Source organism: Hemiscyllium ocellatum, chromosome 10 (genome assembly GCF_020745735.1).
Source record: "Hemiscyllium ocellatum isolate sHemOce1 chromosome 10, sHemOce1.pat.X.cur, whole genome shotgun sequence".
In the NCBI taxonomy this organism is placed as follows: domain Eukaryota; kingdom Metazoa; phylum Chordata; class Chondrichthyes; order Orectolobiformes; family Hemiscylliidae; genus Hemiscyllium; species Hemiscyllium ocellatum.
Genome location: NC_083410.1, coordinates 47,086,459 through 47,109,934, shown reverse-complemented (window position 1 = coordinate 47,109,934; position 23,476 = coordinate 47,086,459). Strand labels below are relative to the sequence as shown.

The following is a 23,476-nucleotide window of genomic DNA, read 5'->3' as shown; positions in this document are numbered from 1 at the left end:
TTCTGCAATTCTGTCTCAACAAGAAACTAGTGTTGCACAAGGACACTGTGTGCTCAGGGGGTCAAAACCAGGTCATTGACTGGACCAGGATACATCTCTTGTCTCTCTGCTCATTGACATAGTGCTCACTCCCTTTGACTCAGGCAAAGATACCAAGCACGTAAATATTGCTATATTGCCATGCTATTTAACACAGATACAAAACCAGCAAGCTGGCCTTCATTCAGAATCCTGGCACAGTAAGTAAGTGCATCCAATACTAGGCTCTGCATGATTTGGTCAGTATCAGGATCCTTTACTCATTAGGGTTGAGGAGCCAGATGATGATAGCACATTACTCATCTTGACTCTTTCTGCCCTATTAGATCTGTCTTTCTCATGGAACGAGTGAGAGGTATATATTATGGAAGACAAAAGTGAGAGTCACAGCAATTACTGTTTGTGCATGTGGTGAGGTGTGCCAAATGAGTGAGTAAGCAGGGCGGAGGGTATGCAGGATTCATGGTAGTGAAGTTGGGGTAGATGAAGGTGAAGATGCAAGCAATTGAGACTTGGTGGGCGGGAAGTGCAATAGTAGAGATAAAGTGAGTAGAAGTTAGTGGAGAGAAGATGGTGTCGCATTTGCTGATGGAGTAGAGAAGGATATTGGTCTTCTTCCTACAGTGCAGGGAATTAGTCAAGATGGCTTTAAACTGTCTGGCAACCCTGGGTCAGGCTGGTATGGTCAGGTCTCATATCCTCCACAGGCGCCAAAGGAAGACCTGCCTGTGCACCAACCCATCCAGCAAAACCTCCAGGGCCCTGCCTGCTAAGCAGGAAGCCAATTTTCCAGTCAGTCACATCAGCTCCAGACAATGCTTTTCAGAGTGCATGATGGGCTTTTATATATGGCACTTGAACAAGGAAGATTGGTGCCACATGGATACGGATACACACACACACACACACACACACACACACACACACACAATGTGAATCAGTTATCCAGCTTGTGGGTTTGATAGAACATGTAACATCACAACCACTAAGAATTTCAAATAATCACACCCAAGATGCTGGAATGCTCCATACTTCACAACACATAAGTTCAGCACAATTTACAAAATTAAACTACAGTGGATAGTGCCATGATCCAAACCTCCAATCTGGAAAATGCTGAGGGTAGATTGGAATAGGTGTTCAAGTCACATGGAGAGCCTGTTCTAGAATTTGAATTGTGTACATGGAAATGCTGAGCTACGAACAGTGGGACCGCTACCTATAAATTGAGAAAAATAAATGACTGGGTTGCAGTTGCTGCCCCAATCATATGAGGTACAATTGGCCAATGCTCGATAGGGTTCTGATACTAGGTACTCAGTAGATTTTATTCTGCATGAGCATTAAAAATTGGGTGAACTAGCTGGCACATCTGAAACTCAACTATAACCAGCTTCAGAGACAATCTGATCTATGATGCAAAGCACAAACAGAATACAGTTTTACACGGTTAGCATATTCTGCTGATACCATTAACACCAGAAGTATCAACATGAGATTCTTGAGAATATCCTGAAATCTGTCACTCTAAGACGCCACACAGAATCACACATGGTCGTTCTCACCAATACCGACTGATAACTGTATTGTTTTGTAGTAACACTATATTTGACCTTACTAAAACATGAGTTCAAATCGGTGATCCTGTTTGTAGCAACATAAATGAGCAGTGAGCTTACAGAGATATGTAATCCAATGTCAGGCTCTATCTTGGCAACAATTTGTAGATGACTATTAGTTTAAAACTGAAGGAATGGTTCATCTGGATAACATAATTAGGGGTTCCTGATTTCAGTTAAGAGACCAATGGTACTAGAAACCTAGCTTACCTGTAGGCCTGGTGCTGCAGTGCTACCTTGCACGTCATTTCTTCCAGAACCCGTTGATCCTGAGCCCAGTCCTGTGAACAGACCACCACAATATTGTACAAATTTGGCAGCTAATCATAGTTATTAATGCTATAAATCATTTACAGCCTTGTAAAGTTGCTACCCATAAACAGAAATTGAGAGGTTTTCTTGTTAGTTTCTGGCCTTATTAGTTACAAGTCAAGAGAGCCATGCTTGTGTCAAATGAGGTAACACGTTGTAAAGCAAATTCTTCACAATAAAACCATGAGTTTCTCTTGGCTGGAGAGGAGAAAAAAAAACACTGTGCTGCTATCCCTGATTTTTATTTGGGATTCTTATTAGGTTAAGATACGATATCAATACAAGTTATTCTGTGTGCTGCTGTAAATTCAGGCAAAAATATAACTGGGTTTCAGAGAGGAGCCCTCAATTACACAAATGAATGGAATTTTTGGGATTTCTCCCAATAACTTGCTGCTGGTCCACGGTTTCTGCTGACTTTCTGAATTTATAACAAGAATTGAGCAGGATTCTGCAGATATTCTACTCAGTCACATGATGATTGACCCTTCTGGCTGCGATTATCAATCTTTCTCCATGCGATCCTGCTTTCCCAAAATTAACATTTCCACGGATCCCCTAAAGTACAAGCATGCCTTTTGCATGAAAATGCAATTACACATATATTAATTTTGCTTGCTGACTTAATGTTAAATTTGTTGCTGGTGCCAAGCAACAGTTCTCACAGCAACATTCAAGTTTACTGTCACAAGGCATGTCTCCCCAATTAAAGCATACATTAAAAATACCAAAAGAAAATTAAAAACACTGACACTCTGTTATAATCTGTCTGTATCTTTTTTTAAAAATCGATCAGGTATCAGATATTGGCTTAATGCAGGAGACAGAGTGGTAATAGAGGGTTGTTTTTTGGACTGGAGGCCTGTGACCAGCTGTATTTCACAGGGATCGGTATTGGGTCTGCTTTTGTTTGTCATTTATATAAATGATTTAGATGAGAATACAGGAGGCAATGATTAGTAAGTTTGCTGATGACACTAAATTGGTAAGATCCAAAGGTTATCTAAGATTACAGAGGTCTTGATCACTTGGGTCAGTGGGCTAAAAGAGTGGCAGATGGAGTTTAATTTGTATAATTGTGTAGTATTAAATTTTGGTAAAACAAATAATGGCAAGACTTGCACAATTAAAAGTAGGGCCTTCGGTAAGGTTATAGAACAGAGAGATCCCAGGGTTCAGGTACATAATTCTTTGAGGTTTGTATCACATATAGATAGGGTATTAAGGAGGTATTTAGCACACTTGCCTTCATTGCTCAAATCTTGTAGTAAACAAGTTGGAACATTATGTTGAGGTTGGAAAGGATGTTGGTGAGTCCTTCACTGTTGGGACTAATTTAGTTTGGAATTATGGTCCGCATGGACTAGTTGGACTGAAGGGTCTGTTTGCATGTCGTACGACTCTATGACTTTTCTCTAGGTATGTTTACTTCTGCCTAACTAGCATTACTGTACATCAGACTGCCACCTGGAGGCAGTGGGAGATCTAGGTCAGCTGACTGATGCCTTCATAGTGGCACTTTTTTTTTTTAAATTCACTCGCGGGACCTAGGTATCATTGGCAAATCAGCATTTATCACCCATCCTTTGAGAAGGTAGTGGTGAGCTACCTTCTTGAACTGCGGCACTCCATGAGCTGTGGGTAGACCTACAAGACTTTGACCAGTGACAGTGAAGGAGTGACAATATATTTCCAAATCAGGATGGTGAATGGCTTGGAGGGAAACATGCGGGCAGTGGTGTTCCCATGTATTTGCTGTCCTTGTCCTTCTAGATGAAAGATTGTAAGTTTGGAAGGTGCCAATGGTGAACTTCTGTAGGGTGTCGTGTAGATAGTATACACTGCTGCTACTCAGTATCAGGAGAAGAGGGAGCAGACGCTTGTGGATGTGGTGCAAATCAAGAGGACTTTGTCTTGGATGGTGTCAAGCTTGAGTGTTGTTGGAGCTGCATCTATCCAGGCATGTACAGAGCATTCCATCACACTTTCCAGACTTGTGCCTTGTAGATGGTAGACAGGTTTGGAGAGTCAGGGGTGAGTTACTGCAGAAATCCTAGTCCCTGACCTGCTCTTGCAGCCACTGTGTTTATTTGATGAGTCCTGTTGAGTTTCTGGTTAACGGTAACCCCCAGGATGTTGAAAGTGGAGTATTCAGTGATGGTAACACCATTGAAAGTCAAGGGGCAGTGGTTAGATTGTCTCTTATTGGAGTGATAGTCATTGCCTGGCATTTGCACGACATGAATGTAACTTGCCACTTATCAGCCCAAGCCTGCATATTATTCAGATTTTGTTGCATTTGAACATAAATTACTTTAATATTTGAAGGATCAACCCACTCTGACCTTATGGAGAGAAAGTCATTGATGAAGCAGCTGAAGATGGCTTGGCCTGAGGAATTCCTGTTGAGATATCTTGGAGCTGAGATGACTGACCTTTAACAATCACAATCATCTTATGTGCCAGGTATGACTCCAACCAGCAAATAACCATTCATTCCAGTTTTGCTAGGACTTCTTGATGTCACATTCAGTTGAATGTGGCCATAATAAGGGCCGTCACTCTCACCTTATCTCTGGAATTCAGCTTTTTGTCCATGTTTGAACCAAGGCTGTAATGAGGTTGGGAGCTGACTTCCCTGGCGGAACCCAAACAGAGCATCATTGAGCAGGTTAATGCTGAACAATGCCATTTGATACCATTGTTCCATCATTTTACTGATGACTGAGAATAGACTGATAGGACAGTAATAGGCCAGGTTAGATTTGTCCTTTGCTTCCTCCTCCTCTGACAAATCACTCTGGTGGTGATCTCCAGCTGAATTTAACTTAAATCTTTACAGTATTAAAAGATCTGTCATATTCTCTACCTTTCCAAATATTTCTCTGAGTGAATCACTTTCAAAATAATGTATCTCCATCTAGACAGGAAAACTCATATAAATGTAAGCATTTCTTCTGAGTAACAAGCAGTTACTTAAGAAGGAGCTGTTGCATTTTTTTCTCAAACATTCTCTGATTATTTTTGAGACCATTTTGCTGACATCCAGATGAGAGCCTGAGGACTGCTATGCCTCACCTCTGCACTTTAATTAAAAGCAGTGCCTTCTAGAATTTGGGAAAATGAGGAGGAGAGGAATGTAAATAAAAATGCTTTATTGATGAAATACTCCCGTCAAAATTACAAATCAATTTGTTTCCCTACATAAGCCTGGTGACAGACGTTTGAAAGTGGATTAAGAACTGAAAGAAGAACTGATGTCACAAATCATCCCTTCATCCTTAAAAAACACACATTGTGCAGCGATGAACAGAATAATTAGACTAAATTATTTTCTATTGAATAATTTTCCAACAAGTGCCCGTCACCAACCAAGCTGCTTTGTGCATCAGACACCATACTGCTTCAGTGCAGAACAGTCTTTGAGAAAAAAATGCCTTTTTTGTTTAAAAAAATAGGTTCAGTAGTGCTAGACATTTTATTGCCTTTAACCAGGGCAAAAAGGCCACAGCTGTGCCTCATTAATTATGTAATAAAATGAACTCCCACCCCAACCTTCAGAACCTTTGCATAATTGTAGTTCATGGACTGTGAGGGTAGCTAACTTATTTGAGAAATATGGTATTGAATTAAAACAGTGAGATACTCTCACATTTCTGACATCAATGATATGCTCACAATTGAGATTTGTAAATACCTTTGAAACTCATCCTCAATATTGACATAATACAAGCAGTCCTTAAAGCAGAATTTCTGGTTTGCTGATAGTTGTGGGGAAAATTAACTAATGAGCTAATCTGAGACGTGGCTTGTTTAGATCAGGTACACCTGCAAAGTCAAAAAGATTTTTCTTTTTTTTTTAACCAAAAAAAAGGCCTGAAAGGAATCAGATGTGTTTGATCTTCAGACAAAAAAAAAGCTTCAAATGAGCGGTCCTGACTTGGCTTGGAAATTAGAAACAAAAGATAATGCCCTACAGGGTGAGGGATAGCCTGCAGGCACAGAGTGTTGCTTTGTCTATTTATTTCTGATCGAGTTCTTGCATATTTCATTGACAGAAACAAGTATTGAAAGGGGGGACTTGGGATGTGAAGCTGCTGGCAAATCAGCTGTCGTGTTTGAGAGCTTTTCTGGTGCACAAGAAATCAAAGATTTTGGTTTATTTCAACCTCAGCATTTTAGCAACTCTCAAGACACAAGAGATTGGCAGCTTTTATTCATTTAACAATGAAGAAATAGTACCATAAAACATTAAGATGACAACAAGTTGACAATTTCTCTGGGTCTGATCATTTAAATGATTTAGCTACTGACAGTGGATACATTTATCTTGAATTTCTAAAATTCCCTAGGATTTGTCACAGGTTGAACCATAGAGTCATACAGCACAGAAACAGACCCTTCGGTCTAACTCAGGGTTTCTCAAACTAAATTAACCCCTTTTTGCCTGGGTTTGGCCCATAATCCTCTAAACCCTTTCTATTCGTGTACCTGTCCGAAAGTCTTTTAAATGTTGTAAATGTACCACCACTTCCTTTGGCAGTTCATTCCACATACAAACCACCTTCTGTATGAAAAATGTTGCCCCTCAGGATCTTTTATATCTTTCTTTTCTCTCCTCAAAATTTTGCACTCTGGTTTTGAACTCCCTACCTTGAGGGAAAAACCTTTGTTATTCACCTTATTTATGCTCCTCATGGTTTTACAAACATCCAAAAGGTCACCTCTTAACCTCTCATACTGCAGTGTTAAAAATCATAGCCTATCCAGCCTCTCCTTATAACTCAACCCTCCATTTCCACTAACATCCTTGCAAATCTTTTCTGCACCATCTCCAATTTAGTCATATCATTCCTACAGCAGGGTGACCAGAACTGTACCTAGTACTCCAAAGTGGCCTCACAAACTATCTGTACAAACACAACATGACATCCCAACTCCTAAACTCAACGGTCTGAACAATGAAACCAAACATGCCAAATGCCTTCTTTACCATCTTGTATACCTGTGACGCAACTTTCAAGGAACTATGTACCTGAACCCTTAGGTCTATGTTCAACAACACTCCCAAGGGCTCTACCAACTAATATTTAAAAGGATAGATTTTGCAAACCCACATTGGTATACTTAAATGGAAATGAGGTGAACCAGAAATCCAAAGTTATGACCTCATTGCTGTTGGCTGCCATTTTCCTACATGGTGGAAATACAGCAGATTATGTTCTGCATACATGCAAACCAGTGTCAGGACTCCCAATTTTCTGCTGACTTCTATTTAGTATTTCACTGTGTTTGGTATTTAAAGAGAGATGGATGCTTTTATGAAGCCTGTGTGAATCATGTCATATGAGTGGGGTTACATGATTATAGGAAGGCCTATGCTGGCTTTTGATACTGTAATTAATAATAGAACTTTGTCCTTAAAATGCAAATAACCAGTAAATTGACCAACACTGTGCATGATATACTGGAGTAATTTCTAGAGGAGATAAAGGACTTCTTGTATTCAACAGTATTGTGATTCAAATTTTAATTTGCCAATTAGACAATGTACTGTGTTCTTTACATTGACTGAAATGCAGGTCATCTGCTAAGCCTTTTAAATAGCTGATCAGATGGCTGACTTCTGTGATTGCCACTTCATTCAGCTGTTCGGCTTTTGAAGTATCAGAACTCATAGTTATTCATTCAACAACTTGAAAAGCTTAACATGTTAAGCTCTGGAGATTTTGTTGCAAAGCTCTACAATCTGATCATGTAATGAATGCTTGGCTTAACTCCAAACCACATTACAGAATTCAACTCAGCAGGGCTATTAAATGTGCTGTGCGTGTTTTTGAAATGCTGGTAGTGTGAACTCCCAGGAGGATTATGTTTCTTTGAGTGGTTTTTGAGTGGCTCTTTATTTAGTTTAACTATCTAAGAGCATTTGAGAGGATTAAGTTTTTGATGCCAAATGGAGCTCCCATGGCAGCTTCATTATCAAAAACACTTAATTCTATGTGCTCCTAATAGAATTAAGCATTTTTGATAATTTTGAAAAATATTCATTCACAGGATGAGGGCATCGCTGGCTCTGCCAGCATTTATTGCCCAGAGGCAGTTAAGAGTCAACCACATTGCTGTGGGTCTAGAGTCACATGTGGGTTAGACCAGGTAAGGATGGCAATTTCCTTGCCTGAAGGACATTAGTGAGCCAGATGGGTTTTTCCCACAATCAGTAATGGATTCATGGTCATTTGATGCTTAATTCCAAAATTTTTTAAAATTCAAGTTCTTCCATGGCGGGATTTGAACCTGGGTCTCCAGAACATTCCCTGGGTCTCTGGATTAACAGTCCAGCGTTAATACCACTGGGTCCTCACCTTCCCCTGAGTTTGGTTGGTTGTTTGCTTTGGCATTTTATGAGCATCCCAAATATTTTTGAATGTTATTTTGGGCTTATGATTAGCCTAATGTGGATTTTGGTGAGTGGGGATAGAAATATGGAGAGACATGAAGCTAAGGTGCCTAATACTCATAACTGGGTTGATATCATCGCATCATGTGCCACCTCAGGCTTGCTTTGAGAGGTGGCAGCCCTAACTGCAAGCTATCGCTTATATCCCACTACAAAGATAGCATGGGTGGCACAGCCAGGTAGGAAGTGCAAGCCCCTGACTCATAAGGAAGTATAGTCCGAAGAAAGAAGGGAAACAAACTGGAGAACTACCAGCCAAGTAGCCAGCAAACAACAGTAGAAAAAATACTAGAAATTATTATTTGGGGAGTGGTAACAAGGAATTTAGAAAATTATAACATGGCATACCAGAGTCACACTGGATTTGTGAAAGGGAAATAATGCTTGACAAGTCCGTTGTAATCTCAAACCAGTTCTATGAGGGTAGTTAAGAGGGAACCAATGGAGTTATTTGGATTTTCACATTTTCTCATGCTCTGTAAGATGCCGCGCTAGAAGTGATGACACAAAGTTAACGCTCATGGGATACAGATAATATATTAGCATTGTTTGAAGATTGGTTAACAGTAAGGAAATAAATATAAACGAATAACTTTCCAGCTGGCAAGCTATAAATAAGGAGCAATGCAAGGGCCTCAACTATTTATAATCTCCGACAATCACATGGGTAATGCATTCAGGTTAATTGATAATTAATTGCAGTGAGCAAGTATCAGCAAAGAACTGGTCAAGAACATGATAGATGGAAAATAACTAGGGAATTGTGAAATCATCCAATAGTGAAATCTTACAAATACTAGAAATCTGAAATTAAAAAAACAAAAAAAGTTAGAAAATACTCAACAAATGATGCAGCATTTGAGGACAGAAAGAGATATAGCTCATGTTTCAGGCCAATGACCATTCATCAGAATTCCTTAGTTAGAAAAATTGAATGGGCAAATTTATTTTTTAAAATGCGTAAGGTTAAAAAATGTTACTATTAATTTGAACCTAGATATCCTTGTACAAAATCACAAAGGTAACATGCAAGTACAACAAGCAAGTAAGGAAGGCACTTATTACAAAGGGGTTGCAGAGTGAATTATGTGAGCCTTTGGCGAGACTACACCTGGAGCACCATGTGTAGGTTTAATCTTCTCACTGAAGGAAGTATATAGAAGCTTTAGAGCTTTAATGTTTTATAGAAGCTTTAAAAGAAGAAGGTCAAAAGGTTCAATAGATTGATTCCTGGGATGAGGGGATTCTATTACAAGAAATAAAACTGAATGAATTAGATCTGGATTAGTGCAACTTCTCACATAAAAGAGGAAGCAGCTCTAATAATAATAATAATAATAATAATAATAATAATCATCCTGTAACTATCTATGGATCACAAGAGATTCATTCTGGACTTGTTATGGGAAGAAAAATCATTGGAATAGGCTCTATAGCTAGGGGTGCGAGTCTTCTACAACTAAGGAAATTCCCTAGAGACAGTTTCTCCAAATTATTTTGTGCTGAAATGAGAATACAGGAATCAATTGGAGACTTGAAGCAACCATGTCAGCTAAAAGGATTCTAATTCTGTGACAGTGAAGTGTGTTATCAATATAAAAGGGGAATGTTTCTCTCTTTTGTTTAAAACATAAGTTACCAATAAAAAAGTGCTTAATCAACAGTTCTTTTATTCATTTCTTACATCAAAAGTTTTGAAAAATAAGTCTTGACGTATTATTCTTTCAGCTATTAACTGAAAATTTTAGTTTGTTTTTTAACATTTATCTTCAGGATAATCCTAACACATATGTGAAACTATTCTGTAGGCATCTTAAAATAACGCTAGAGAGGCCAGTATCCTGTGACCAAGTCACTCTGTATTAACACATGGACAATCCATGATACTGATCCAGCTTCCTCGGAGCCAGCTGTCAGAGTAAACAGAACCGTTGACACTCCCGTTGTTATCAGTCAGCAAGGACTTCCTGATTCGACAAGGTTAACAGCCCCAATCAGGGAACATGTGGTCCCTGAAGTCCACTGACTGACCTTATTACAACCACTACATCCCTCCCACTGAGTCCAAGGGTATAGATTGGTTCTTTCTCTTGTAGCTCTTGCTGAATCTTGTAGTATTAGGTCAGGTTCCTCCAACTCGGGCTTCTGATACGGATGGCATGTAACACACAGTACCCCGCCTATTGCGTCTAGAGCATCTTGCAAGAAATTCATTCCCCTATTCAGGCGGCAAGGGCACTAAGGTAGAGACATCTGCCATGTCCATCTCAGATTCTGAGAAGTCCACGTATTGTGAAAGAGTAGCGCAGTTGTTCTACTGTCCTCCCTGTGTTTGACAGATAGCTCTTCGCACATGCAGCCACTTTCAGTGGGCATCCACAATAACCAAGAACGTTGAGCCCATGAAAGGACCTGCATTTTCAACATCGTTTACCCAGCCATTCCCACAAATGTGGGAGAGCGATAGGAGGTAATTTTTGTTCTTGTTGCTCTCTGAACACTGTCCCACCAACACAGCTATATCTGCAGCTAATCCTGGTTACCAGGCATAGTGTCTCACTAACATCTACGTTTTGGAAACTGTTGGATGACCCTGGTGTAGTTCAGCCAGTATCTGGCAATTTGCAGATGGCAATCACTCTTGTTCTCCTTAATAATATACCGTCCTCTATTGTGATCTAGTCTCTCCAGGTCCAAAAAGGTTTCAATTTCAGTTGTGACAGCTCTACTGTTTCCTCCATTACCACTAGCTCTTTCAGTTCTGCCAAGACCGGATCTTCCTCCATCCAAAATCTGACATTGTCAGCTGCGACTGGAAGTGTGCCTAGAAAATTTAAAACCATTACAAAGTGTTTCATATCTGTACCACCAGTGGGGTATCTGCCAGTGGGAGGCAGCTCAATGCATCCGCATTTGCTCATTGGTCTTCCAACTTGTAATTATACACACATAGTATTAGAACCCACTGCTGAATTTGGCCTGGGTGACACTGCCTTCTCCTCTTTAAGTGAGCCTAGCAGAGGTTTGTGGTCTGTTATTATAACAAATTTACATCTGTAAAGTTATTGGTGGAATTTCCTGAATCCAAATAGGTCAGCCAAACTCTCCTTCTCTATCTGGTATTTTTAAAATTTGCATTAGCCAAAGTCCTGAATGCATTTAGGTGTTCCTCACCACAGGCCACTTATGAGCTCATACTACCCTAATGCTGCATAGGGAGGTATTGCATGTCAGCACCAGATCTCATTTGGGACCATAGTGTGCTGACACCTTACAGAATGATAGCTGTTTCTTCATTTCCCTGACTTGGCTACATGGCCATTTGCAAGGCTGACATTTTATTTTATTTTTTAGAAATAATTGATGCAAAAGTGCCAGGACAGAGGCCAGGTTATGTATGAACTTTCCATAATAATTCACCAGCCCAAGGAAAGACCTAGGCTCCAGTACAGATATGAGAGCTGGGGCATCTTTAATCACCCTTACATTATCTTCCAATGGGTGTAATCCAGTCTTGTCACATGGGCTGACTTGGGGTGCCTGGAACATACACCTTTCACTTCTAAGGTGTACGTCCACCAGGGAGAAACGTCTGAGGACTATGTCCGAGTTCTCTAAGTGCTTCTTATTAGTCTTCCCTGTTATTAGCACAGGCCGATGATACATCAAATGGCAGTGTTGTACATTGGTACAAAACCCTTTTGGGTATAAATTGCAGCATACCTGTGGGACTCCTTATTTAATTACAATTGCAAGTACGCATGGCTCATGTCCAGCTTCATGAAGGACATTCTGCCTGCCAGCTTTTCATATAAATCCTCTATGCCAGGAACTGGGTATTTAGCCAGCAGTTTACTGTTTGTTTAAAATCCACACAAAGGCAAATCAACTTGTCAAGCTTCATAAATCGATACGACCAACGCTGCTCATTCTGCAAACTGGTTTGATGATTCCTTTGCTTGCCAGCTTTCTTATTTCTGCCTTTACTTTTGCCCACAAGGCAAATGGCACTGGGCAGGCCTTCAGAATCATGGAATTGCTTCCTGGTCAACAGGCAAGGTAGCCTTGGCTCCTTTGATACTCCCTAGACGTTCCTGAAGAAACTCCCAGTATTTAGCTAGTCAGGCAGCCTTTTCTAATTGAAAAATGTTGAGCCAATCTAGGTGAATCTTTCTCAACCAATTTTACCTCATCAAGCTTGGGCCTAGGCCTTTCATTACAATCAGTGGTAACTAAACCAGCTGCTTCGCATAAGAGACTGTAACCAAAGCTGTACCCTTAATTTGTGAAGGGTCTTCAGTACAGATTCTTAGTCGAGCCAAGGTCTTCTGCAAACCCAAAGGTTGGATTCCAGAATGAACTTTGTTAAAGATTGGTTCTACGATCACTGAAACTAGTATTAACCTCCATTAGAACCAGATGACTATTTAACCAGAGGTTTGTTTTGACTGATTCTAATTTGGGATGTTGCTATACAATTTAACTGTCACAAACCAGATGTGGGTGGACTTTTCAAGGTGTGTACTCTCCTGAATACCAGCCCAGGAGATATATTACTCAATTTAGGTCTAGTCGGGCTCTTTTGCTGTCTCAGGTCCACATATCAGCAGCAACGACAAAAGCTTGCTTGGATCCTTAAGAAATATTGAAACATTAGGCTGAGGCTTGGCTTTGTTTCAGGGTTTTGTTGTGGGCTGACCTAGAGTCCCTCTGTTTAGAATATGTACTGAGTGAAACTATGCAATTACCTTCACTCAAGTGGTGTTCCACAGCTCAGCCCGCTTGGCGAGGGTATCCACTTCTATCGGATTACACCGCAACTCATATGCTCAATTTGCGGCATTTTCCAATAACAAAGCCAGTCCAGTTGGGCTTCAGCTAGTTGGTGCTTTGCATAGTTATATAATTACTGTCATATAGCAAATTGTCTCTTAGCATCTCATTAAGAGCTAAATCAAAGTCACCTACCTCTGCTAGTCATCTTCACATAGTCAAAAGTCCCAATATGGATTTCCCTGGTTCTCAAATTGTCGAGTTAAATCAATAGCATGTCCAAATTAGAGGCAGTTTGGGGTCATAATAATCCTTAACTAAATGATCAACTCTTGAAAAGTTTTAGTATCTGGTCACTCAGAGAGAGTTAGGTTCTTCATTACCCAAAGAGCTGCGGGTCCACAAAGAGTCAGGAGAATTACTCATTATTTTTAATCTGTCCCAATGTAATTTGCCCAGAAAAATTTCCACATACTGGGCCCAGTATTTGATGGCAGGATTGAATGAGTCAAACTTCATGACGCCAGAAATGCTTACCCGAACTCAGAGATGACTGTTGTGAGCGAATTTCTTCAGGAGTGTGTTTTAATCTTGTTGCCACTGACATTACTCCATGGAGGCCAGTATCCTCTCACCAAGTCATCCTTTATTTACACATGGAGGGCACTTGACACTGATCCAGTTCCCCCCAAGTCAGCTCTCAGAGTGAACAGAGCCTCTGGGAGCTGGTTTGGAGGGAACTGGATCAGTTAAATCTATCAGCCAGGGCTCCCTGAGTGGGGCTGATAATCAGGTCCAATCAGAAAACTCATTCTAGACTTGGCTGACCTCGTTACAATCACTACACACGACATGAACACAGCCATTTGAAGTATAATGCTAATTTCATTAAAAACATTTGAAACGTTGAAATGCAAAATTATTAGCCTTTGACTCCCACAGGAGAATGGTGTTAGTCTTTAGTTCTTTGCATTGCCAGTCTCAAAAATTGTATCCATACTTTTTTTTCCCCAAGACTGACAACTGGCTAATAAAAGTTGCAAGCTGTAAATGAGCTCTCAAGGTACCATACTCAGCTACAGGTTACTGACCCCATGATGAAATAAAATGAGATTTTTTAAATTCTGTAATTTTTTTTATTACTGTCTTATTAATGACCTCTATCTTTGCTCTTCCCCACAAATGGAAACATTGTATCTGAATCTAATTTATAAAAACCTCACTCCTCACCCCGGTCTATTCTGAAGGAAGCAGACACAGCCTGTTCATCTTTTCTTGACATCATCCTTGTAAACATATTCTGCACTCTCTCCGGTTCCTTTACATCTTTTTTTTAAATAATAATGGAAATCAAAAATGTATTCAATACACCTGGTGCAGCCTAACCTTGGTTAGCCTCATGTTTAATGTAAATCTTGCTTTTGAATTCTATCCCTCTAAAAATAAATCTTAGCACATGGTTTGATTAAATAAAAACATGAAAATACAATGTTTCACAGTGTCATGATTTGTGTACTTATACTCACTTTATTCAATGATGGAGTGAAAAAAAAACTGTTGCAAAATGCTGTTGTTTGTATAGCATTATTTGATATGATACACAATATATGAAAATTAAGTCTTTAGAAATGTTCCTCTTACAAATGTAACAACTGAGGTTACAAGATCTGTCCAAGTACAAACTGATCCAGAGCCTAAAAGATCAGGCTACATTTCAATAAATGATTTACTGAGTTAAGCATTTTAATACTGCACTGCATGATTCCTCAGAATGCCTGAAGCTTGAGATTTGTTTAAATCAAAAGTTAGCTTTATTTATATGGTAATTCTCTGGGGTTCATCACCTCCATAATACTATCCAATTCCCAATGCTGTTCTATAACCAAATAGTACTAGAGTCTTATTCAAAGGAAAATTATCTGCTATTTTCTTTCTATTTGTTGGTTTCATAGCCCTGACAAAAATGAGCAATACTAGGGAGTGTTCACTATTCTCAGTCTATTTCACAACACAGGCAGCTAGCTTTCTGTTCATACCTCTAATGACTGTACATCAGCAGGCCAATCATTTCTTCAGTACAAGAAATCATGACGACCTTTCTTCAAAGAGTCTGCTTTTATGAGCCAAAGTTAATTCCTTAAGCTATGTAGAAAAAGTGAGGACTGCAAATGCTGGAGATCAGAGCTGAAAATGTGCTGCTGGAAAAGCGCAGCAGGTCAGGCAGCATCCAAAGAGCAGGAGAATCAACGTTTCGGACATGAGCCCTTCTTCAGGAATTCCTGAAGAAGGGCTCATGCCCGAAACGTCGATTCTCCTGCTCCGTGGATTCTGCCTGACCTGCTGCACTTTTCCAGCAACACATTTTCAGCTCCTTAAGCCACGACACATGGTTAAACAAGGCAGGTGCCTGTCCTGTATCAAGACAGCATTAGACAATTCTGTTTTTAAGGCAAAGCCTACGATCTACAAACCATGGTGAAACTCCGTTGCTTTCCCAGGTTCATGGAGTTTAAAATTCAGAATATTTTGAATCAGTTATGTTTAATTACACTAAGTAGGTTCCTCAGTTTAGAATTTTAGCTTATAACATTAACATTGGATTGATATACCACGTTTAATGTAATGATATATCTAAGGTGCTTCACAGCAGCAATATGAAACAAAGTATATGATACCAAATCATAAAAGGTAGTGTGGGGCCAGAGAACCAAAGAATTGGTGGAGGAGTTAGGTTTCAAAAAGAGTGACTTAAATTCAGAAAACAAGGCACAGGACTGTAAAGAGTGAACCCATAAGCATAGAACTGATGCAATCAAAACATAGTTTCCTCCAGGGGTGGAGCGATTAAACTGGAAAAGGTAAAAAGGCCATAATTAGATATGTATAAATATCTTGGATGGTTGTGGGAGGGGAGGAAGTTACAGGGAAACGGAGAATTGGAGCCATGGAAAAATATTAAAACGTAGGTGAGAATTTTGAAATTATGAGGGGTCTCTTTGGGTGACTGTGTAGAGTCTGCATATTCTCTCCTTATCTGCACGAGTTTCCTTCAGTGCTCCGGTTTCCTCCCACAGTCCAAATTAGGTGTTGATTAGGTGGATTAGCCATGGTAAATGCAGAGTTCAAAGGAATAGATTCGGTTGGGTGGGTCTGGGTGGGATGCTCTTCAAAGGGTCTCAATGGGCCAGATGGCCTGCTTCCACACTGTAGGGATTCTATGATGTTGCTTGAACAAGAGCCAATGTTGATCCTATTGATGGGACCTGGTAGAGTTAGGAAACAGAGCTTTGAAGGATTTTACATAGGCAGGCTAGAATGTAGGACATGAACCAGGAGCATAAAACCATTCAGTATGGCCAATCAACTTAGGATTTCAGCAGTAATAATAATGATTCTACTATCCTATGTACAAATAAACATCATAGGCTGAGAAATGTGGGGGCGGGGGGGGGGGGGGGGGGGCAGCGGTAAGCAGTGTTAAAAAGACAGAAATAGGCAGTCTTAGTGAAAGTCTAAAAATGGTTGGAAATTCATGAGGTCAAAATGATACAGTGTGGTTTAGTTTCCAGACATTTGCCAGGGAGAGGGATGGAGGTGATAACTATAAAAGAAAGTTTGGAATGTGCGTTGAAAACAACGATTTTAGCTCTCTCAATATTGCAAATGGAGAAAATTTCATTGGAGAAACAGATCCTTGGGTGACACTAAAAAGTAATCAATTGGAAACAAGAGGAGCAATAATTGGAAGTGATGCTTTTGATATGGTAGCTATTTAGAAATGAAACCAGGTGAGAGCAAGCTCACACAGCTGGATAGGATAGTTAGTCATGTCAAAGCTACATATTGGTCAAGAATTAATGTCACAGTCCCATCACGTGATCCTTAACTTTGCTTACCACTTCCTTCCTCTGCCCAGCCCTTTCTTCAACCAGTTGAATATTTGCAACCTATACTTGATGCCAAGCTGAACTTCCAATAACATGAAGATTGCTTGCATAACATCACACAACTCCATTCTACCTCAGCTCATCTGCTATTGAAATCCTCATTTTATGTCATTTTAACTTCCAGGCTTGACTGCCCCAATTGACTCCTGGTTGCCAATCCACGTTCTACCCTCCATAAGCTTCAAAGAGTCATAGAGATATATAGCATAGAAACAGACCCTTCAGTCCAACACGTCCATGCCAACCAGATATCCCAACCCAATCTAGTCCCACCTGCCAGCACCCAGCCTATATTCCTCCAAACCCTTCCTATTCATATAACCATCCAAATACGCCATTTGTGGGCGGCACAGTGGTTAGCACTGCTGTCTCACAGCGCCTGAGACTCGGGTTCAATTCCCGACTCAGGCGACTGACTGTGCCGAGTTTGTACGTTCTCCCTGTGTCTGCATGGGTTTCCTCCGGGTGCTTCGGTTTCCTCCCACAGTCCAAAGATGTGCGGGTCAGGTGAATTGGCCATGTTAAATTGCCTGTAGTGTTACGTAAGGGGTAAATGTAGGGGTATGGGTGGGTTGCGCTTCGGCAGGTCAATGTGGACTTGTTGGGCCGAAGGGCCTGTTTCCACACTGTAAGTAATCTAATCTAATCAAATACCTCTTAAATGCTGCAATTGTACTAGCCTCCACCACTTCCTCTGGCAGCTCATTCCATACCTGTACCACCCTCTGTGTGAAAAAGTTGCTCCTTAGGTCTCGTTTATATCTTTCCCCTCTCACCCTCAACCTTGGCACCAAGTTCTGTTTATTTATCAGCCCTGTGCAAGTTAACCTGTGTTGACTTTCAGCTAAACAATACTTCTATTTTAAAATCTGTATCCTTATTTTCAAATTTCGCCATGGCTTCATCTTCCCCATCATTGAAATCTCCTCAAACAAACCTCAAAGATATCATTGCTCTGCTAGTTCTTGTCTTTATAGCATTGCCAATTTTATTTTTTCCACCAACAGTGTTGATGTCTTCATCTGTCAAAGCTCTCTCTACACCTCTCCGTCTGGGTTATACTCTCCTTCTGCACAGTTTGTTTCCTAAACCTTTTGTGAAGCCCCTTGGCATATTTTATTGTATTGAAGGTGTTTAGAAATGCAGGTTATTGCAGAAAGCCCAATTTCTGCTTGGCCATTTGCTGAAACTATTAAAATAGGCTTAGAAAATAAGTTCATTGTTTAGGAAGTTAAGTTTTTTTTTCACTTTGGGACTCAATTTGAATCCCCACCCAAGAAACTGAACGAAAGTTGGCTCTCTGTGCTGATGGCATTCATCCTAAATAAATCTAGGCAATTCCTGTCCAGTGCTTTGGAGGAAAAGGCCTATGACACAGAAATAGCTCATAATCTAATAAAAAGAAACAGCATATTTAAAATGATCAAACAGTCTTGTGGTTGACTTTATTCCCCAGAACCACTATCTTCCATTATGTTGATATCAAAATACTGTTGGTATGTAAGGGGAATTGTCAGATAATCTTAAATATAAATGGTGGGCTCGTAGATATGAATGAATTAAATATGACATATCATAATCCTGACAGTGACCCTGATATAAGTTTAAGGTTTCTAACCCGTCTCAATTGTCCTGAATTAAGACTTTGAGAATTAATCTCCTTGACATTGCTGGCTGAAAAATTGTAGGGCGCTTAAAAAAGGGTTTCTTCCAAAATTTTGTGAAAGCATTTCTTTGAGAAGATAGAAATACCTAAAATTAGGAAAGAAAAGATTGGTTGACTTGGCTAAGTGTTTGGAAGTCGTGTGATGAAATTTCAGGACTATGTTGAAATATATCGATATACTGTGAGTCTATTTGGGTCAATATTATAGAGATGCCTTCATTCACGAACTTTTATGATCCCAGGGAGGGTTAGACATAAAAACATTTTTCATTACATAACCATAAATCTTTAATCAATACAACTTATGTTCTATATATTTCATATAGCTTATATTCATTTCACTTACCATTGGGAACAAAACATATTCCCGGAGGAAATCCTGGGATTCATATTGTCCATAATCTCCAAAATCAGCTATGAGGAAAGATAAAAAATGGGCAATAATTATTCTTACTGCTGCTATTAGATTGTACCTTTTGTAAAAAAAAAATTCATAATTCATTCTGGCTTGGACACTAAGATTTTCCTAATTATACAACATTTGAGAGCATAAACCATTTTGCAACTGACAATGAAAAGATTTCAAATCATAAGTTGGTCGGATGCAAGTAATGACTCCCCTACTGCTAATTTAAGTTTTACAAGTTCTTCTACTTGTTCACTTGGTAAGGCTAATACGCACCTGAACCCAACAGGTCTGAAAGCTTCTAGGTAACTCTCCTTTTCTTTACTGATTTATTCAATCTTCATTGGGTTGGCAGTTAAACTGCTATAATTAGACGAACTGGCAAATTTAAAACATCAGTCAGAATCACAATCAGTAACGCTCTAAAATACATGTGTACAGATGTCTTACATGTTTAGAAATGGCATGTAAGATACTCAAGTACATTTCTAGGATTTCTGGCACTACAAGCATCATTTTGTTGATAACATAGTGTCCATGGTCAGCATTGCACTGTTGGTGTGAGCTACATCTGATACTATTCCTGTCAGATGATTATGATGTGTAAATCTAGCTGAAATATGCAAAATAGGCAGACCCTGGTGCCAATCATTATTAAAAGTTGATTTTGGTGCCAGTATGTATAATTTGAAGTTAGCTTCTAGCTAACATATTTTAACAACACACAGCTAAACAATCATTCAGAATCAGGAAATGGTTCCAACACTATTTGAAAGGATAAGCAACTACCTTCAAGTCAGTTGCTAATTGATTTTTACTGGCTCATAGTGAAATTGTACATGCTTGTGATGGTTTTCACAGTTCTTTTACATGTTTGGAAGTTTGAAGAGACTGAGATGGGACCTGTTGTGGGCCCTGATATCAAGGATTTTGTCTATTTGCGTTCAGACCTATGCACAGTAGTACGCATTAGTCTTGGACTATAGAATAACAGTAGAGTTGACAGTGGCATCACAGAGCAGAAACACTGTTGTAAGAAGGCAAAGGAAGAGATGGAGGTGATGGAAATTGGGGTCTCAGCAGGCCATCAATACAGGTGGTTCAGTGAGCAATTCTTCTACCTCAACTCCTGCCTCAAACAGGCTATTAAATTATTCTACTTCACTAAAAACGTCTTTATGAAAACTTGACATCTGCCACAACCACAACCACAACCTCGCAGCAGGACAAAACTGGCTTTGCCAGTGGCTGTGAAAGTAACTGTGATCATGAACCTTGATGAATGCGGCTCCAACCAGGCTTCAACCGATGACATAAGCAACATCTCCCAGCCTGCAATCCACTGCTTCATACAGAAGGTGACTGAAGCTCTCTATTCCAAGAGAGAGTTAAAATTGTTTCATTTTCTCTTGTTGGAATATAGTATGGGCCTAAGCATGAGGCTTTCCCAGGATTGCAGGCTTCCCCAGGCTGAAGGAGGCCATTCATTGTACATACATTATATTGTGGGCACCACAAGACAGTTCTGAGATGTACCACAACCAATAGGAGTCCAACTTCCCATGTTTCAGTTGGTGACTTACCAGGAGCAGCATATCATGCAGGTTAAAGGTCAATTATCCTGAAAATATTCACGATGCTTTCGATCTGCTCTATTTTACTGTGCTAATGGTTTTTGCCAACTCAAACGTGCACATGCTACTGGGCTTCACTTTGACAACTTCGTTCATGACTCCGGTGCAGATATAAAAAGAAGCAAGCATAGAATAAAAGCTCTACTGCCATGCGAAATGTAATAGTGTAGAATTACAGTGTTTAAATTGTGTTTATTCTGCTTGGATTATTTCAGATGGTGTAGTTCAGCCACAAAGCTGAGATTAAAACCACCACAAAATAAATATTTCAGGCAAAGTTCATAAATCAAACCATGACATTTCTTTGCAAAATATCAATTAATCACCCACATATATTTCCTTAATGCCAGACATGCAAGTGCCTTTACCTGAGCTAGTATTGCTATGCAGTGTGGAGGAGATGTGAAGATGGCTTTGAGCTGCTGTGAGCCTAGAAAGTTTCAGCTTATACCTTCCTGGCAGCAGTGACAGGCTACTGCAGGGAACTGTTGCAGTTGCAGTAAAGGGTAGATAAACAGCAGCATCCTAAGAGAGGACAGTAAGTTTGAGCATCATCAAGCCTGGGGTACAGCCTCAGCAATCCCAACAACTTGGAGGCAAGATTCCTGGATTGCTGTTATACTCTGCAAGCCCCATGTACAGTGGTATCTGCAGGTACAATAACAGCAGAATGTGCAGGTTAGGCGGATTGGCCATGCTAAATTGGTCATATTGTCCAGGGATGTGTAAGCTAGGTAGATTAGCCATGTGGAATGCAGGGTTACAGGGATAGAGTATGGGGTGGATCTGGCTGGGATGCACTATGGAGGGGCGATGTGGACTCAATGGGTCAAATGGCCTGCTTCCATAGTGAAGGGATTCCATGATTCTAAAGCTTCCAAAGAGCAGTCTGAGTTTGTGTGGTGGAAGACGAGCCTTGCATGATGTCAATCCATTGCTCCACTCTGCACCCAGATATGAAAAAGAGTTTGGCAGTGCTACACAGGAAGCTGAATCAGAGATCATCAGATACTGCACCACGAATGGTCTGCAGGTACACTAATGCAATTGGCCATCACTACCACACTAGAAAGAATATTGCCATGCCATCCTGTACCCTGTTTGCCTGCATGCAACTCACGTCAGCATGTCATCACATCAAGATCTGGCTCAAAGACAGCCTTTAAAGTACATGCAACATCAATATCTGAGCTGGTGGCTGAGAGTGAGTGCATAGATGATGTGGCTTCTTCATCTTCACTGTCTTCAATTCTTCCATCATGACTTGGCTGGACTGAAGGTCTTCGACATCTTCATGAAAAAGCTTCAAATTAGGTTAATGATGAGTTTATGGGGAGGGAAACAATAAGTGCAGACTTTCACCATCTGCAACTTGTAAGTCAGAAGAGGAGTACCGAGTAGGAAAATACTGTCATCTTGTCTGATTATAGCCAAACCAGTGGCATTGGCTTAATCATATTTACTTCCATGATGTCCCTTCCTGCTTCTGCATGTGCCACATTGTTTTGAAAGAAAGGAATGCATGTTGTGCAATATGTGTGAATAATGCGGTTGTTATGATTGTACATAGCCAGCTAATCAAGTTGTGGGATGTGTGTGTAAGGCTTGTAGCAGTGCTAAGTGTACAATGGGGAGATGAAGCAGTTAATAATTTTAGAGTCATGATTGATAACAGACTGTAGATGGGTCAATGATTGGGTGCGAAACACTGTGTAGTGTGAGGGAGTCATAGGTTGTGAACAACATTGAGAGCCATTGCTGCCCAAAGTGACATGCTAACTAAAATCCAAACATGGAAATTGCATTTTTGCCTGACAATGTGTAAATAATATGACATTGATGATGGAATCCAATACTGACTTCAATGCACCAGTGCAACTGTTGGACATATGAGGAACAGTGTCCAAATTCTGAGACCTCAAACCCAGAACCAAGTTCATGGTTGACAGAGCAGCCTCCTGTATATATCAGAAACCTGGACCATGTACAACAGACACATTAAATCTCTGGAGAGATATCATCAACAGTGCCTTTGTTAAATCCTACAAATCCACTGACAGGATAGGTGTACCAAGAGGAGTATCCTCTCCCAGGCCAAAATATTCAGTAAAGAAGCACTAGTCGCCCATGACCAACTGCGATGGTCGGGCACACTGTTTGCATGCCCAACATAAGACTCCCTAAACAAATGCTCCACTCCAAATTCCACAATGGCAAGCAATCATGAGAAGGACAGAGGAAACATTATAAGGACACCCTGACAGCATCCCTGTGCAAATGCAATATTCCCACTTATACATTGAGAATCACTTGCCCTAGAGAGCACGAATTGGAGAAGCATCCATAAAGCTGCCAACTACTTCGAACAGCATCGAGTGGAGGTCAAACACAAGCAGCGGAAAGATTGCGTTGAATCCAGAGTATCCCACTCACCCGCCTCCTCAAACAGCACCTGCGGTAGAATCTGCGTCTCTAGGATTGAATTAATCAGCTATCGCAGAACTGCCACCCCTGCAGTGGTAAAACGTCATTCTTAACTCTGAGGGGCTGCCAAAGGATTCGAATGTATAAAAGTGACAAAGTCATCAGGCATGTCATCTTCACACCCATATATACATGA

The 23,476-nt window shown here is 40.2% G+C and overlaps 1 protein-coding gene across 3 annotated transcripts in view; it reads right to left on the bottom strand.

Moving 5' to 3' along the window:
• Positions 1-23,476, bottom strand: part of LOC132819751 (tyrosine-protein phosphatase non-receptor type 14-like) — a 267,055-nt gene that overhangs the window by 60,498 nt on the left and 183,081 nt on the right. For all 3 annotated transcript variants that reach the window (XM_060831470.1, XM_060831471.1, XM_060831472.1), the window contains exons 5-6: positions 19,163-19,230; positions 1,869-1,939 (exon numbers count right to left, since the gene is read on the bottom strand). In XM_060831470.1, coding sequence (XP_060687453.1) covers positions 1,869-1,939; positions 19,163-19,230 — 139 coding nt within the window. The remainder of the gene's footprint in view (positions 1-1,868; positions 1,940-19,162; positions 19,231-23,476) is intronic.